General features: G+C 45.3%; 1 protein-coding gene across 1 annotated transcript in view; it reads left to right on the forward strand.

The window, feature by feature from the left end:
• C8B (complement C8 beta chain) overlaps positions 1–18,757 on the forward strand; it is a 185,826-nt gene that overhangs the window by 20,859 nt on the left and 146,210 nt on the right. Inside the window, exon 3 of the mRNA XM_069232591.1 lies at positions 17,854–17,995. Within this exon, the coding sequence (XP_069088692.1) occupies positions 17,854–17,995 (142 nt within the window). The remainder of the gene's footprint in view (positions 1–17,853; positions 17,996–18,757) is intronic.

An 18,757-nucleotide genomic window follows, 5' to 3' on the forward strand; every position in this document is an offset into this window, starting at 1 on the left:
GGGTAGAGGAAGTTGGAGGCGGGAGGCTGGACACAGGGACAATGGCTGCCATCAGTGCTGAGGCCAGAGCCTGAAATTCTCTCTGTTGGGCCGCCACGCCAGAATGAATGCCCTCCAGGTATGCATTTGTTTGCTGCAAATGCCTCTCGACACCCTGGGTGGCATTCAGAATGGTTGACTGCCCAACAGTGAAGGATCTCAGGAGGTCAATAGCCTCCTCACTGAGGGCAGCAGGGCTGACTGGGGCAGGGCCTGAGTTACCTGGGGCGAAGGAGATGCCCACCCTCCTGGGTGAACGGGCACGGGAAACACACTGAGGGGCTGCTAGGATGGCGGTGCTGGTAGGGGGGGGTGGCGGCTGTACATGTTGTTGCGGTGGGCACAGGGGTGCCTGCCACCGCAAGGGAGCTCCCATCAGAGGAGGAGTCGCTGTCGCTCATGTCCCCTCCTGTCCCTGTCGTGGAGCTCCCCTCGCCCTCCGTCCTTCTGGTGCCTTCAGACTCCGTAGATTTACCCTCATGGGCTATATGGGATGCAGCTCCCTCCGTCTCCGGTGCCTCTGCTCCTCCACCAGATGATGCTAATGCACACAAGGACAGTGTGACAAAACAAGAAGGGGGGGAAGACAGACAAGACACATGGTCAATGCCAGCAACACCACTACCGCTGGCGGACACAACACACAGGGAGCAGCCCTATGCACTAGGCCATGCACTAGCAGTTAGTAGGAAAATCACCTGCTCATGGAGGACTATGACTAACCCCATTTGCTGCACACCTGGAACCCACATGAGGCTGACTAGTTGTAGATGCCCACTAACACTATTGGGGTTGGAGTGCCACAGAGCCTGCCTAACAAGGGACCTATCCTACCAAGTTCGCCCTGGCCTAGGGGAACCCACAGCCCACATCCCCCACCCCGACACCTAGTAAAGCACGCAGAGTCAGCTGAATGAGACTGTACTCACCCCCTTGTGGCTGCTGTGCTGCCCTCAAGTGCCCATACAACTCCGGATATGCCACCGCCAAGATCCGGAACATCAGGGGGGTCATGGTGCGATGAGCACCCCATCTAAGTTGGGAGGCCCGCCCCAGCTGGGCCTCCGCCGTCTTCTTGCTCCAGCGGCACAGGTCCTCTTATCTCTTGCGGCAGTGGGTGCTCCGTCCATGATAGACCCCCAGGGTCCGCACTTCCTTGGCGATGGCACGCCAAATACCGTTCTTCTGGTGGGCGCTGACCTGGAGGAAAGGTACAGGATGAAAGGAAATTACTCCCCTGTCCGGTTCGTCATACTCATTGCCCACCAGTTCCTACCCATGCCCTTGTTGCGTGGGCTCTCATTATCCTAAATGAGACTACTGGATTTCTAGGCAGCAGGATCGTTCATGGTGTGGGGGACTGAGTCGGACCCACTTGGAAGGACCTCTGTCACCCTAAACCTGGTTTTGCTCCTGCTAACTAGCAGTGCCTCATTTCTCCCAAAGGGAAGAGATGATTGGGAAGCCGAGCGCATGACATCTTTGGAACTTCTCAGGGAAGTCGTGGTCACTCAGATCCAAACCAGCTCTCTCATTTACAGTATGATCTCATATACAAATGACAAAAGCAGTGTAAGTTTTATATAATGTTTTAATAAAACGACTGCATTTTAGATATTAAGGCGTGAGCCCCAATAACCAGAACCATACAACACAGTAGGATTGAAATAGTCACGAGGAGAGTGAAACATAAGAATAACGCTATCATGGTGTTTAACAATTTCTACTCTCTCTCTGCTAGTTCTATTTCAAGCACAGCATGTTAAGCTTCTAACTTGCCTTTCAGAATCCCTGGGAAGACATCAACCCTCATACCTGAGCAAAGGCCTGTGATCTGGTTCAGCATCTGCAACAAGGCAGTCAGCATGCATGTATTGGGACAAGGAAGTGTTTTTATAACTAACATGTCAGCGTGATCACAAAATGTCCCTACGCAAGAACACCAAAGACTAAACTCCTACCACGTCTATCGGCAATGTACCAGACTGTATCCTTGGCTGAAGCACAGAGTGAACAGGAATGTGTTATTGAGAACTCCAGTGCTGAAGTAGGCTAAACAGTGTGATATAAAAAATAAAACAAGACAGTAGAACTGGTTATTTGAAAAATAACAGTACGAAGCTGAATAAAAAGCATTTAGAGCAAAGTGCACAGAGGCTCTAAGCTGCGAGCAAAGGAATAAAATACATCTAGGGCAAAGTGCACAAAGGCCTAAAGCCTGAAGCTAATGCGCAAAGGATAAGTAAAACTGACCACACTACACCCTCCCCTTGTCGGTAGCAAGTGGTTCCAATAACATAAAAGTATGCCCCAGATACAAAACAATTACATCAAATATATTTCAACAAGGTCAGAGGACAGCAAAGCAGAAAACAAATTCTAAATTGGGAAGCATGTGACAGTAAAGCCAAATTCAAAATAATGTCAATTTAAAAAAATCAAATTCTTAGACCGAAGCCACGGAAAGCAGGAGATCCTCCACTTCGACAGATGTCAACATTGGAAAATACACGCCAAAAATTAGCATGGAGCAGGTGTGTTCCAAAGCCCCAGAACCATCCAGGGCGGCACCCCGTGCAGGGCCTATGAATGAGACAATACCATCTTCCTCAAGGAAGGGAATCTCATAAACTGCCTCACGAAGCAAACGCAACCGCAGTGCACAAGTCTGGGAATGAGCCCTAATCGGGAACATCAACAGATCAGTATCAACCACTGGGGGGCGCTGCAGGGAGAGACAGAGAGCCAGTGCATGTTCAAACGAGCACCAAAGGCACCGAAACACGGGTTGCACACAAAACCGGCCGGAATGACAGAGACTAGTCACACTCCAATTGTCCCAGCAGTGTTGCTCCAAAATGCTGCATCATGCGTTCACGACACAGCTGCGCTGATGGGAGCGCTAATGTGGGATCTCGTCGCAGTGGGACAGCCATTGCGGAAGAACAGCAGCAACAGCAAAACCACAGCCAACAAAGCCAAAGTAATCGGGAATCCCCCAAAAATGCTTCCGAAAATAGAGTGAATAGCCGAAGGTATTGAACCGAATATGGAAGAGAAGGTGTGAGCAAAACCAACACCAACGGCTTTGAAAAAATGTGCAATACCAGCAGTGCTGGACGCATTAAATATACGTCCCACGAGTTCACCAAAGTGACTCGGAAAGTTAGTATTCAAAAGGGACTGTATTTCCGCCGATGACCTTGCCACCTGAAGTGCATAGGTCTCGCTAGCAGATGTAAGGGCCACATGCTTTTGAAACAATAGAGCTTTCACTCGACTCAACTTGTCGAAATTCACCTTGGAAGTAGCAATATGAGGCCAGATGTCCGCTACCTCCCTAATTTGAGTGGGGGGAAACAACACATTCCCGCAGCACGTAACGGCCTTGGTGACAATGACTACGTAAACTATTCCGGCACGCATGCCACAACAGGGTTCACTGTTAAGAAGGACGTAACTGCTGTTTGAAAGCACCTGGAAAGTGTTTTTAATTACCGTGACTGGAACTCCCTTAAGCTAGGTTAGCAATCGAGGCATTACACGCCCCGTGCAAAGACAGCTGTTTACAAACCATCGAATGGCTGACAGAAGTTTCGCATTCGCTATCGCTAAGAAAAACCTCCCTCAAACCATTAATACATCTGTATATAAAGGGAAGCTCCTGCACCTCGTGTATGTAACTGTCTCCCAACCATTCATATCTACCCACCGGAATGTGCTTTAAACAAGAAGTAAATTGCAGAGTGGAGATAGGCAAATTAATAACCCCATGAATCAACCACTCAGCTGACGGAATCTCAGCAACAGTAAAAGGCAATGTTTCCAACTTTTCAATGTTTAACATAACATATGTCGCTTCCTTCTTAGCCATCAGCTGTTGTTGACGAGTCAAATTAAAGGAAATAAATATCTCCCTGGCACGAATGTGCTGCCACGGAACGCGACCGGCCTTCAAGGTCTGTAGAGTCCAACCCAACTGCATGACGGACTGCGTTTGACTCTGCCCATGATATAAAGAAGACATATCCGATTTAATAATTTCTATAGCAGAGGAAACAATGTTGTCAGTTGTATAAACACGGTCTGAAAGGGTATGTATCCCATTATCCACAACAGACAGAGCCTGTATCAAATTTTTCTGACCAATTTTCCTCAACCGGGCCGCTGCCTCATGTTGTGAAAGCTTCCAAATCTCATTATATACTTCATATAGAAAACGTTTCTTCCACGGCATTCTTGGTCCTGAAAAAAATCTTGCAAGTCTGTATCATTAGACAGTAACGTGAGATGTGCCTTAACTGCATCCAGCGTGGATGACTTCAACCATTGTTGACAAAGTTTCCCCACACTGTATGTAGTAATGATATCAGCATGTTCTGGTGATATGTAGCGAGGGTCTGCCCTACTAGTCCTGAACCCCCCCGAAGAGGTGACAAAACGCTGATGACACCCATTAGTGTCCATGGGCCACAATAACCACCCGCCCGGAAGTATCAATGAAGTGTTAAGCATACCATTCTGGACCCAGTCTGTAAACTCACTAAACGTGGCATTAATATATCGCTGCCAATTGTTCAATTTGGAAGGGACAGGTATGCTAGGCAAATTCAAATCTCTAATCGTTGCTAAGCCCAAACAACTAGTCTGTTGCACAGTGTCATTTAGGAAAATCATTTGGACAGGAATAATACACGCCCTAAACAAAGTGTCCCTGCCCCGCATTTGCCAATTTTTCGTTCCCCAGACACTTTTCAAGTCAACAGTTTTGGACCAGTATTCATACCCCTCAACCAAAAGTTTGGATACAAACAAATTAGAATACAGTAATTTAGTGTCTGTCAATAACATTTGCTTATTAGCATGCGGAGTAACTCTAAAATAGTAAGACTTAGCACTCTGTTGATTATGCCCAGAAAAATATGCAAAATTACAATAATACGTTTTAGAGCTCCCCTGTGGAGGATTCGGGCAATGTTCCCATTGCATATATTCAAATATCGACTTAGGGCTACTAGCTTTATGAATAAAGTGGTGTCCATAATAATTGTAGCAAAACATGTCACCATGATTATGTCTAAATAGATAAGTATCTTCATTTTCATAGACAGTATAATATTGCAATTCCGTCAACATAGAATCCACTGTCTTCATATCCCAATCATCAGATACAATGCCTGGTATAACGATATCATTAATTGATAACTTGAGAAAATACGGTATGGGAATTATTTCATTGGGATCATATATGTGAAACATTACTCTATCCCACACAATCCCATCCGGAATCGGTACTGCAGAAATGTTCACTACGGACAAGTCTCTCCGAACCATATGAGACGAAAAATGTGGTTTCAACACCGTCTCCACGTGCTCAATGTCAGATCGTTCAGGAAGAAAATGACCATGTATTACCAAAAAAAAGGTAACCACAAATCCCAGCCACAAGAAAAGAGTCATTACAGTCATAAAAAGCCACAGATAGTTCCAAGGAAAAACAAAATATGTGTGCTTAAGCCAACACAGCAGTTTACGTGGACCCCGAGCTAATGATAAAGAGGACGAGGAGTCCGACACGGTATCGTCAGTGGTGTTGAAGCAGCCAGAGGCAGTTCTCGCAAAAGGTGCAACCGTAAACAAAGAAGCAGATGGTGGCTCTCGCCTTGGCACGCTATAAACCACACTTTCAGTAATATCAGTAGAACGTACAGCAACTTGATCAAAAGATTCCAAATTATTCGCTGTCTGTGGAACAATCGCAAGATCAGCTTCCACCCTCCCCAAGCTCGGAGAGGAAACAGCGTCGGTGCAAATCACCTGCAGCTGGACTTCTTCCCCAGTAGTGAGAGGGATTCCGGAAACTACTGGGTGTCCCTCTTGGTCTGCTGTGCAGAATCGGCCACATGTTGTAACTTGACATTATCAATGGAAACAAAGCGATTTCCTTTGGCACCTTGCAACGGTGGTAAAATTACAGTTCTTGTGCCGCTGATCCCTATCACAGGGACAGGCACCCGATAAGAAGGACCAAATTCTTTCTTCACTGCGACCTTTTCACGCACAAGATCCCCAACCCTGGGAACCTAACCAGTAGGCGTTACTGGCTCATCCTTAATTCCTGTGGAGGCAGCACTTGCAGAAGAGTTATCTTCACGGAATTGTTGTAAATCCTGCAAAACAGTGACATGATCATTTATGTCAAAGGGCGTATCTGCCGTCTCTACACCAGGACCATCTAGATCAGGAACATACAGTACATTTGTGTTCCAAACAGGCACTCATATGAAGTACGACCCCCCAGGGACCTTCTAGGCAAGTTATTAAGTGCTCTCTGTACTCCATACAGGTGGGCTAGCCAACTACGACCCGTACCTATAACTCTGGCCGTTAAGGATTGCTTTAAATCGCGATTTAAACGCTCCACGACAGAATTTCCCTTGGGATGAAATGGAGACGAGAACTGGAGCTGGACCCCCAACAAAGCCATGGTGCCCCTGAATGCCTTAGAGGCAAAAGCAGGACCCTGGTCCGAATGAAAAGCCGCAACTGCAAATGTATCAACAAAGATGCGCAAATCTTTAATAATAGTCCGAGCGTCAGCCGAGCGCTGTGGCCAGACCCACACAAATCTGGGGCACGAATCTACAGCAACCAATATATATTTGTATGCACTATCTGGTGTCAGCGGACCACAATGATCCAAGTACACACACTGCAAAGGTTTAGTCGATATCAGAAGGGGCGTCTGCTGCGGGCGTCTAGCCGTGGAAACTTTAATTTGTTGACAGACGTCACAACAAAGGACATACTGCTTCGTCTCTTTATAGAGACCAGGCCACCAGTAACGGGCCTGTAACAGTGAAATTGTGGCAGCCACGCCAACATGTGCAGATGCCGCCCCCTCATGTGCTGCAGTAATTAATCGAGGTCGCTCAATTTTATTGGGCACTTCACGTACACCAACGCCTGGGATTTTAACTACAGCGTTTAGCATACCACCCATACAGTAACTATATTTAGGAGGGAATCCTTTAGGAAATGGCGTGCCATCAGTCGTAGCTTTTATGGCAGCCGAAATCTCTGTGTCTGGTTTGGAACTCGAACGAGTCACTGCGGCCACAGTGGCAACTGCCACTGCCGATTTTGCGGCTTCATCAGCCAAAGTATTTCCAGCAACGTGTATTCCAACGCGCTGGTGTCCAAGTGTATGTACAACATGGACCTTAGGAAGCGTTTCTTTCAGATCCGCAACCTTCCCCCACAGCAATTTGTGTTTAATGGTGTTACCCTTGGAATCTCTGAACCCATTCAACCGCCAGTAGTGCAAATATTCATTGAAAGACTGAACACAGTAGTAGGAGTCACAGACCAGCAATGTAAATATTGCCGGATCCGCGTGTTCCAAGGCTAACAATAGAGCATTCAGCTCAGCCAACTGTGCCGTACAGTCTCCCAAGGTCTGTGTATAAGTATGTCGGGGGCAGAACTCTTCCCCCTCCATATAGCCGCCCACCACCGCACATGCAGCAGAATACTGTTGTTTAGTCCCAACCGCTGGTTGCACAGAGCCATCGGTGTATATGACCACCTGATATTGGTCAATAGGCAATGTGCCAGCGGGAACTGGGTACTCCATCTCATATTGGAGAAATTCTTGAGTCTGCAGTTTAGGGTCAAATATGTAATCTACATCAGTGGCTGTCAAAGACGTTGCCCATTGTATCCATCGCGGGTGTAAAGCTTACGAATTAGGAACACTCGCTTTTGTAACAGCCTCTAAGGCTGGAATCGGGGAAACTACAACAATGCGTTGGCCCTAGGCAAGAGGTCTTTCTTTAATCACAGCCATCTGTACAGCAGTGAGTATTTTCTCAGTTTGTGCAAATCGTTGTTCTGCAGCAGAATACAAGTGGGACTTGTATGCTATCGGGACTGTCTCATGCTCATTAAAGGTGACATATGTAAACCCAACGGCACCAGGTATAACCCTGATGACCGGATGCGTTTTATTGTCCCGAGTGTGTAAATGTTTTACTGCTAAGAGATCAGATTGCAGATCTCGAAGAATATGTGTATGCTCAATCGTCCAAAATCTACTCGAAAAATTCGGGTGAATCAACTCGTATAAGGGTTTTATACGTGTAGCTTAATCAGGAATGTAAGTTCTGCCAAAATTCAGAAACCCCAATAATGACTGGAGCTTCCGAACCATATTAGGAGGTTGCAACTGAGCACATTTCTCCAAAAAGTGTGGCGCTAAACTCTTGCCCTCATTCGACAACTCATATCCCAGGAAGATGACGCTGAGGAAGGCAATCTTCGTTTTTTTTCAATTGAATTTGTAGCCAATTTCAGCATATCCCACAACAATGCGTGCTACACGCCTTAGATGTTGCAGTAACTCATCGTCCGTCAGATATATATCAACAACATATGATAACGCTTCAGGGTCCAACTCGTGCAAAATTTCAGTTACACGAGCCGAAAACAGTCCTGGGCTATTCTTATACCCCTGAGGCAGACGACAAAACTTTTTGTGAGAGCCAAACGCACTAAAGCTGGTATAGTCTCTACTTTCGGGCACTATATTTTGGCGGAAGAATCCATTCGAGATATCTAATGTTGTTTTGTATTTCTTACCCACTATATTATTCATAAGCGCTGCGCTGTGTGAATTCTGTATTGCATATGTGCGTGTATGTCCATTTAAATGTCTATAATCCACCACTATCCTATATGAATGGTCCGGTTTTGCTACTGGAAATTAGGGATTATTCATTGGCGAGACACAGGGTTCAATTACTCCCTGGTACTCCAATTGTGTAAGAATTTTCCTTACCGATGCCCTTGCTTCAAATTTAATAGGATACTGCGGCTGTGGCTGAGGTTCGCCTTTAATCGGAATTACATGATAAGGTGATTGTCTATCCCACCCCACATGATTTCTATATAGGGCGGGGGCCTGTGCTAGAGCCCATGAATTACTATAGGACTCTGCTAGTTCTCCCGGAACAAGTGGTGAGAATGAAGGTGTAATAACCTCCTCCCCAACTGGACAGTCGCGAACAAAGTCAGGTGGCCAATCTTGTTCGGCCAGCAGAACGTCATACAATTTTACCACACGGTCCCAAAAGATGGCGTTTACAGTGCGGTCAATGTACCCTTCTAATTGCAAAGTTACTGTATACACTCTATCGGGATCAGAGACACGCTTATCTGCTGTTTCAACCTGGATGAAGTCATCAGTTGCTTTCACCTCCAGATGCTCTAGAAGACTCCGGCGAACTATTGTGACCTCTGCCGCGCTGTCTAACAGTGCTAATGCCCATGTCTTGTTCTTCAAGAGAACTCTCTTCTTGAGTGGCATGTCTAACTGAGACTGCCGCCACCTTCTTCTTTTTAAATTGCTGTTTTTGTTGGAGCGGTTTCTCTTCTTGTTTAATAGAAACCTCCGTCGAGCGTTGTGATTCCTGTCTCGGTTTCAGGTACTCTGTTCTCCGCTCTGACCACCCACCTCTCTCACTTCTCTTGTCCGAGGAGTCCTGAAAGGAACGAGATTGGCGTGTATCAGTATATTGATATCAATCAGGCGTCTTCAAATTATCCCTATTCCTGAGATTATACCTATTCTGCGGGGTCTCCGGTTGCGGAGATTGTCCCTCATCTTTCTTAGGTGTCTGTTGTTTTTTCTCCCAGCGCTTCTTAGTACCCTCAGTTTGCTGTTGTTTAGTATTATCTTTACTATTTTTACCCTGTAATTGGGGTTTTTGCGGTCTAGCCCCAAGGCTATCACGACCAATACTTGAATATGTTTCTGCTATTATTCTCTGCAGTTCCCGCTCCTGATTAAGTTGCGGAACGCCTCGAAGATGCATTCGCACGGCCAGCGCCACTGCCTCTCCCTTGAGATTACTCAAAATAATAGAAGAAACTGCGGCAAAATTGCCCATCAGCTGCTTCCCTAAATCTAAGGCTGGGGCAGCCCCATATTCATCTTGAATTTGTTTAAGCACTTCCGGTAAATTAGCCAATGTTGGTGTACCGTGTGCCGTAGTGTAGAGTGCAGCAAACACCGTGCCCCAGGTATTACAATGGTCCACAGTAGGAACCATTCCATACGGCAATCCTGAGGTCCCGTATGGGGAAATACTGCTTCCAGCGTATAAATTTTTTGCGCCAGCCAAAATGGAGTTTCCTCACATTTAGCCGGTGCTTTACCCATAACTGAGTGTACAGTGGCTGGATTGATACCCGGAACCACTGCATGTGGGTGCGCCGGAGCAGCACGCGCTGCATTAGTATTTAAAGTCTGCATCACAAACTGAACCAATCTTCTGTATGTAGTAGCTAAGTCTATATGTAAACGACGAACGTCAGCCACTGCCAAGTTAGCAACCGCAGGATATGGTGTGTATGTAGCCAATAATGGCCAGATTGGACCATCATTACTCAGCGGACCTAACCTAACTTGTGCTACTGTGTGTGGGAGGGCGCCATCAAGCCAATTATGGTATTCTTGATGAGATAAAGGTACCTCTAAGTATGCATATGCCCTGTACCATCCAGGGACATTCGCAAATGTGTAATCATGAAAAGTGTTTGTACCCCCATCAACCGCGGGAAACACTACCCAAGAATAAAAAAGCTCTGTTCTATAAGCTGCATGGGCGTCCACCACAAACGTGACCGGACCCCCCTGGATCGTCAGACCATGTGCTATCAGATGTCCCGTGAGCGGTTGGCGCATATTAAGCGCTATGTTCACTACTTGAGGATTCGCCATTATAAAAAATAGCACCAGGGCAGAGAAGGCACACCAATATCGGGGTTTTCCTTTCAAAGTTCAAGCTTGAGCAACCGACCACTAAGTAATAGGATGCACCTATACCGTGGTGGCGGAAATCCGCAGCCCCACGGACGTCTCCGTTAACGGAACCGAGGAGTCAATATATATATGAGACCGAGAGAGTCAGCTGGACCCGAAAATTAGAGCCAGACCAATCGTTGGTGGCGCCATGTCGCGTGGGCTCTCATTATCCTAAATGAGATTACTGGATTTCTAGGCAGCAGGATTGTTCACAGTGTGGGGGACTGAGTCGGACCCACTTGGAAGGACCTCTGTCACCCTAAACCTGGTTTTGCTCCGGCTAACTAGCAGTGCCTCATTTCTCCCAAATGGAAGAGATGATTGGGCAGCCGAGCGCATGACATCTTTGGAACTTCTCAGGGAAGTCGTGGTCACTCAGATCCAAATCAGCTCTCTCATTTACAGTATGATCTCATATACAAATGACAAAAGCAGTGTAAGTTTTATATAATGTTTTAATAAAACGACTGCATTTTAGATATTAAGGCGTGAGCCGCAATAACCAGAACCATACAACACAGTAGGATTGAAATAGTCACGAGGAGAGTGAAACATAAGAATAACGCTATCATGGTGTTTAACAATTTCTACTCTCTCTCTGCTAGTTCTATTTCGAGCACAGCATGTTAAGCTTCTAACTTGCCTTTCAGAATCCCTGGGAAGACATCAACCCTCATACCTGAGCAAAGGCCTGTGATCTGGTTCAGCATCTGCAACGAGGTAGTCAGCGTCTAGTTGTGGTTCCCTGGTCGGAATCTCCCTCTTGCATGTATTGGGACAAGGAAGTGTTTTTATAACTAACATGTCAGCGTGATCACAAAATGTCCCTACGCAAGAACGCCAAAGACTAAACTCCTACCACGTCTATCGGCAATGTACCAGACTGTATCCTTGACTGAAGCACAGAGTGAACAGGAATGTGTTATTGAGAACTCCAGTGCTGAAGTAGGCAAAACAGTGTGATATAAAAAATAAAACAAGACCGTAGAACTGGTTATTTGAAAAATAACAGTACGAAGCCGAATAAAAAGCATTTAGATCAAAGTGCACAGAGGCTCTAAGCTGCGAGCAAAGGAATAAAATACATCCAGGGCAAAGTGCACAAAGGCCTAAAGCCTGAAGCTAATGCGCAAAGGATACGTAAAACTGACCACACTACACCCTGACACACATACACTCACCATCCTCACATGCAGGCCTCAGCACCCAAACCCACATGTATCTTCCATCCATACCACTCCATACATTCATGGCCCTCGCATCATGCTCACAGTGTACTCACCTGTTTGTCTGGAGGACCGTAGAGTAGCGTGTACTGGGGAGGACCCCATCCACTAGTCTCTCCAACTCCTCCAAATTGAAGGCAGGGGCCCTTTCCCCAGGCACTCGAGCCATTGTCGCTTCCAGACACAGGTCACAGCAGCACTTGCAGTGTAGGTCCTCTCCTGTTGAAGGTCAGGTATCAAGTGAGTGAACAGATAGAAAATGGCAGTCATGTCCGCGGCGGTGCATACCGTCACCGCAGGCGCACATCGTCATTGGCTCCTGGAACCCATAGGGCCCAATGAGAACTAATGCTGAATTGCGCGGCGGTCTTTGACCGCCTACCGCAACGCTGCACAACGCCAGCACAGTTACCTCATTTCCCCTTTTCCCTCCTTTCAGGTCAGGCAGCCACCATTTCAGGGTGGCACATGGCATGGCACCTAACTGTGTCACAGCACACTTGGGAAGAAATACGGACAGACAACGTTACACGTGGATTTACTCACATTACAGCAAAAACACTTGTGCAACCTATGTGGTACATGACCCTCTGCTCACCATTCTCCTCCATAGGGCACATCCGCTGGGGCAGATGATGAGATGGCATTATCCTCCGGTGTCCAGACCCATGGTGGACCTGTCGACAATGGAAGCCAGACACATCATTATCACCTACAGACTTGATCGTGCCACAATCCAAGAACTGTGTGCCCAATTGGAGCCTGACCTGATGTCAGCTATCCGCCATCCCACAGGTATCCCCCCTCTAGTTCAGGTCCTGTCAGTGCTCCATTGTCTGGCAAGAGGTTCATTTCAAACTACAGTGGCCATGGCATCAGGGATGTCTCAGCCAATGTTCTCCAACGTGTTGACCAGAGTGTTGTCTGTCATGCTGAAACACATGCGCAACTACATTGTATTCCCCCAGGTGGAGGATTTGGCCACAGTGAAAGCTGACTTCTATGCCCTGGGACATATCCCCAACATCATTTGTGCCATTGATGGTACACATGTGGTATTTGTCCCCCCCTGCAGAAATGAACAGGTGTACAGAAATTGAAAAAGCTACCATTCGATGAATGTGCAGATGTTGTGTTTGGCAGACCAGTACATCTCTCATGTGAATGCCAAGTATCACCACCGCTAGTCCTCTGTACGGCTACCTGGTGTCTGGATACCACGGAACGTACCTTCCCCCGTAGGTCATTCCACCTCGTCCTGATGTCATCCCGTGTTCTTGGATGCTGTCCCACTGCGTTGACCATGTTGACAATTCTCCGCCATAGCTCCATCTTCCTATCAATGGATGTCTGCTGCACCTGTGATCCGAATAGCTGTGGCTCTACCCGGATGATTTCCTCCACCATGACCCTGAGCTTCTCCTCAGAAAACCTGGGGTGTCTTTGAGGTGTCATGATGTGGTGTGAGTGATGTGTAACGTGATGTGTGGGGTGATGTTTTGAGGTGTGTGGTGTTTTGTGCGTGGATGGTGTATGAGTGATGGTGTTGTGTGCCTCTGGATGCTGGTGTTGTCTTTGCTTTTCTCTCTCTCTGCTTCTTCCAAACATTTTGTTGTAAGGGGTTGTGGGTAATGTGGGTGTGCGTTTTATAGTGGTGTGGGTGTGTGGGTGTGGTGTGTGTATGTGTATCGGGTATGTGTATTTGGAATTGTCCAAAGTGGTTGTGTTTTGTAAATGTGTGTGTATTTTGAGCTCGGCAGTGTGTACCGCCAATGGTTTACCATGGTTGAATGACCACCGCGTTGATTTGTGGGTCGTGATTGTGTGGGCGTATTCCTGTTGGCGTGACGGTGTGGGTTTTGGTACTGCCAATTTATCACTGACCTTTGGTGTGGCGGACTTGTGTGGGTGTCTGTATTGTGGAGGATTTCTAAATGTGGGTCATAATACCCGTAGTGGATTTACGCAGCGGACACGTATGTTGGCAGCCGTCAGCATGGCGGTCAGCGAACTTTACCGCGAGGGTTGTAATGAGGGCCTATGTGTAAAAGCTAATTTAAGAAAAAGGAACACACCTGAAGCTAGTAAGGGTTGCCGTGCTAATACAAAAAGAAATAGAAAAACTTTTTTGTATGAAAACAAGACTCAGTGGTGCAGGGAAGCATGGAGGTCACATCAGAGGGTTAAGTTTGAAACAATGATTACTGAAATATCATAGTCTAGAGCTGCAGTGCCCTGCCATGCAGAGTTACTGTAAGACTTCCCAATTGCAATACTGTATATCAACACTTTTGTTTGGAGAAAACTTGTATTTGACTAAACTTGCTTCTGGGAATATTTTACTATAGTACTCTTTAAAAACTGTTGCTCTATCAGGACTCAGAATCTTCCTTTTCACATAATTGATTAAATTTACATCCAGTGGCAATGGGTGACTAGAAGAATTCAATTCATTCCTTGGTATACACTGGCGCCACCCATGTAGGTACTTTCTAGTTTTTGTTGAGGCATCTACAGCCAAGTGTTTTAGGAAATATGTATCTGTTAATGCAGAGGGACAGGTGACATATTCTCAAATGGAAAATGTGTAATTTTTGTTAAGGCTCATAAAGACTCTACTTTGGATACTTTCAGGAAATTGGGTTACTGGTTGAGGGTGTGAAGACTTTCTCAAGGAGCAACCACAATCTCTGTGAGGGTCAAATACAAGCAAACTCCAAATTAACCTGTGAATTAGGAAGACAAGGATGTCAGGTCCAACAATACTGATCAGTTTCTCCAATATAGAAGTTGGATAAAGGCTACCAAAAACAAACACTTAAAACTTTCTCCCTGGATGTTCCTGAGTTGTATATTTCTATTTCCACTTGTTGATGGTTGTTCATATATATCAATGGGTGGGTCCATATAGACAGATATAATATGATAAATATAGATGGTGGAAATGCCATAGAGGGACAGCTACTTCAAGGAAGCCTAGGCACACCATCATGTTACCACCAAGGGTAGCTATGTGCATGAGAACATGTAGGTTTGTGGTTAATCGGACTTAAAAGTAAATGAAATATGCCAATTTTGGATACACCAATGTTACTATGTTTTAAGCAGAAAGCACATGCACTTTAGCACTAGTTAGCAGTGATAAGTTACCAGGGTCCTAAAGCGAGCAAAAATTACGTTTGCCAAAAAGGAGGTTTGAAGGTAAAGAAGTTAGGGGAACCACGCCAAGGATGCCAGGTCTAACAAATATTTTTAGGCGACTACCATCTGCGAATTCCGTTTTTCTAGTTTGTATAAGACCATTTCATAATTGAGTTTAGCACCACATAAGGAAGATAGCAAGTATGTGATGGAAGATAAATTAATAGACCTACAATTCCAAAGTCTGTTCAGTGATGAAATGCAACAATTCCAATTTCTCCATGGCATATGCTTTTTAGAGCGTTGACCGAACTGTATATGTTATGATTTATGTTAGGGTTGTATGAAAGAATTATGGATTCAGACCAATAGAAGTAAATTGCATAGTAAGTAACATTTTATAAGAACACATTTCAAAGCACTAACACTCTAGAAGAAATGTAATTGTGTTGCTAAGAGGTTCTGAAATAATGGCAAGCTTATTTTTTTAAAAGTTGTGTATGTTTATAATAACATTACAGAATGATTGAGTGCAAATCACTTGCTTGAATTCGATGAACACATTCCCTCTACCTCTGTGCTGCCTTAAAAGAGTATACAATATAACTGTATTTCCGGGGGGGGGTGCCGAATTAATACAACAAAAATAATGAGTGGAATAGTTGCAATCGGTACGCACTCCATACCATCGTATTCAGTTTGCCTACTGCTAGACCCCAGATGGGAAACAAAAACGAGCAAAACAAGATTGGTCCTCCTCCAGTAGGAACAGTTCAGCCCAGACTGTCTGGCCACGCGCCCTCTAATACACAACAAACCCCAGATTATTTTTTAGACTCATTAGGCCTCATCAGTGAGGGGCAGATTGGATCTTGCCTCACGTAGGTTGTCATATTCAAGCAACAAAATCTGATGGGCAGAATAATCGCAAAGTGTCAGCCATTCGCATCGCTCGGGCAGCACTCCAGTCCAAGACACTAGTAGTAAGTCATGTGAAAGGAAAAAAGACAATTATCCATGCCATTTACGTGTCTCTTTGTGTTTATATTTTCAGATTTTAAGTAGAGCAAATGTGCATAATTTTCCTATCCATTGTATGTTTTGTGGAATATGCACAACATGTCAGTGCTTTTAGTATAATTCTGAACCTAAGCATATACTTATTGGCCTGTTTTACTCAACACGACCCCCCAAATATTATTCCATCTTCTATGTCATCACTTTTCCTTTCTGTAAGTAATCAGTGAAGGTCAAAACAGACATAGTGAAAACTGTGATAAATTAACACAGCCCTCATGATTAGTGTCATAAGGTTACATGCACGGCCTACTGATATGTAAGAATCAAGTACGTATAGTTTTCTATCCAACTTTAATTCGCCTTTAGAGGCTTTTCTTTAATTATATGTTTCAAGTTAATAAGTCTGTACATATTATGGGCCCCATTATGAGTCTGGCGGTCACTAGACTGCCAGACTCTGGGATGGCGGTCGCACCACCACCAATACGGCAGTCTAACTGCCAAATTACAACCCTGGTGGTCAGGCTGCCAAGGAACCACCAACTCTGCCAGGATCAGATATCCCGGCGGTCTGGTGGTGGCGGCTGTCCGAATCCACCAGGGCAGCTTTGCAAGCAGGGGATTGCAAGCTAGGGATTACGATCCTCTTCACCGCCAGCGGTTTTATGGCGGTACCACTGCCATGAAAATGCTGGTGGATAATGGGTGGAGGGGACCCCAGGGGGGGCCCTGCAGTGCCCATGCTCTTGGCATGGAAAGTTCAGGGGCCCTTCTGGCCAGCACCCTTGCAATGTTCACTGTCTGCTTTGCAGACAATGAACACCGCAAGGGTGCTGGTGCACCCTGCGCTCTACAGCATTGCCGCCTCCTCGATTACGAGAGGGTGACAAAGATGTAGGCTGTTTCCCGCAGAAACTCTTTATGGGGCCAGCGAAGAGGTAACCACTACGGCGGCAACCTCCCTGTCCAAAGTTCGACGGACGGTGTAAACCATTTGCTGAACTCCTAACCAATCCCTACATCTTGTATTTGAAATAGGTTCAACTATTCTAAATAGAGGTCATGCTAATGATAGAACAGATTTTCTATGATTATTCACCCACCATTCTATAAACATCAGTTTACAAGTTAATTTCTTCATTCATCGGTCCATTATGGATGCTGTAGATCTAGCCCTTTTCTGGTCTCTCGTGCCAGGCGTGTATGAGTGCCACGTTAGGAGTGGTGAGTTAGGTTATGAGCTGCTGTTTACCCCGTCCCAGGTGACATCTCAGAGAGAATAAGAAAGGTATTTGGTGCATTCAAGATCTTGTACGAGCCTACCAGGTGGCAAGAAGAATTTGGCAGGGAAAATGCAGCTCTATTTGTTCTAGTGCCACATTGTGTATACTAGTTTTTCCTATATATTTTTTTAAACTATTTTCTAGTTTCATAAAACTACATTTGTGCTCTATATAGTCAGCTATATTCTTTATCCAAAGATACTTGTCAAGCTGTTACGTGTTAGTATACCTGAATAGGAAGGACTCATTTAAAACTGGTGTCTGTGTTTCTCTACAGTTTCGATATGTGAAAGTGGACAAGCCTTCTCAGTTTAATGGTGACCCATGCAATTTCTCTGACAAAGAAGAAGAGGCATGTACCCCAACTGGATCTTGTAGACCTGGAAAGAGGTGTGAAGGGTTCGTGTGTGCAGAAACAGGTGAACCTTTTTTTCTTATCTAAGCTGATAGTTGTAGGGTACTGTGAATAGGTGTCGATGCTTGATGGTTCTTATCTCAGATACTAGTTCTGAATCTCCTAGATAGATATCAATGGGCAAAAAGCCAATAAAAATGAACAATTTTAGTGGTGTTCAGCTTTCTGATTTACATTTGTTGCTTGTGACCTCTGGGAACCCAGATGTCTTCAGATGCTGACTTTGTAATTAGAGCAGGTGAATAATCCCTTCTATTTGGAAAATCTTTTGAGGAATTAGACCTTGTTTATGTTTTTCTCCTACAACATATTTATGTGTCATTTATGTGTATTCAGTGTATTTTCAGACTATAAGTTTCAGTCCTCAAAAATGAGTTTAGGTGCCCATCATGGATGACCTGCACTCATGCTATCCTTTGTACAGACAGTCTGGCTCCATGATAAGTGAAGGTTAGACCAATACCTTAAGGGGATGGGAGTTAAACAAGTAATTGAATATGTGGTGTCTGTCAGAGTGGGTGCTGTGGATCACTACGATTTGGACTCCAGTGAGATAGATGGGGTCATGTCTTTCTTTGATTTGACTTTATCACTTCTTAGATTTTGACAAAACATCTTCCAATGTTGATATGTTCCCTTAAAATATGAGATACTGGTTCATACTCAATTGTACCACCATATGTAGCTGTTCATTTTTGGATTATTCAGTCATAAAACACCAAGGTCTTCATGTTTCAAAACAGATTTATTTGATTTCATCAAATTT

The sequence above is a fragment of the Pleurodeles waltl genome, chromosome 4_2, assembly GCF_031143425.1.
Source record: "Pleurodeles waltl isolate 20211129_DDA chromosome 4_2, aPleWal1.hap1.20221129, whole genome shotgun sequence".
NCBI lineage: Eukaryota > Metazoa > Chordata > Amphibia > Caudata > Salamandridae > Pleurodeles > Pleurodeles waltl.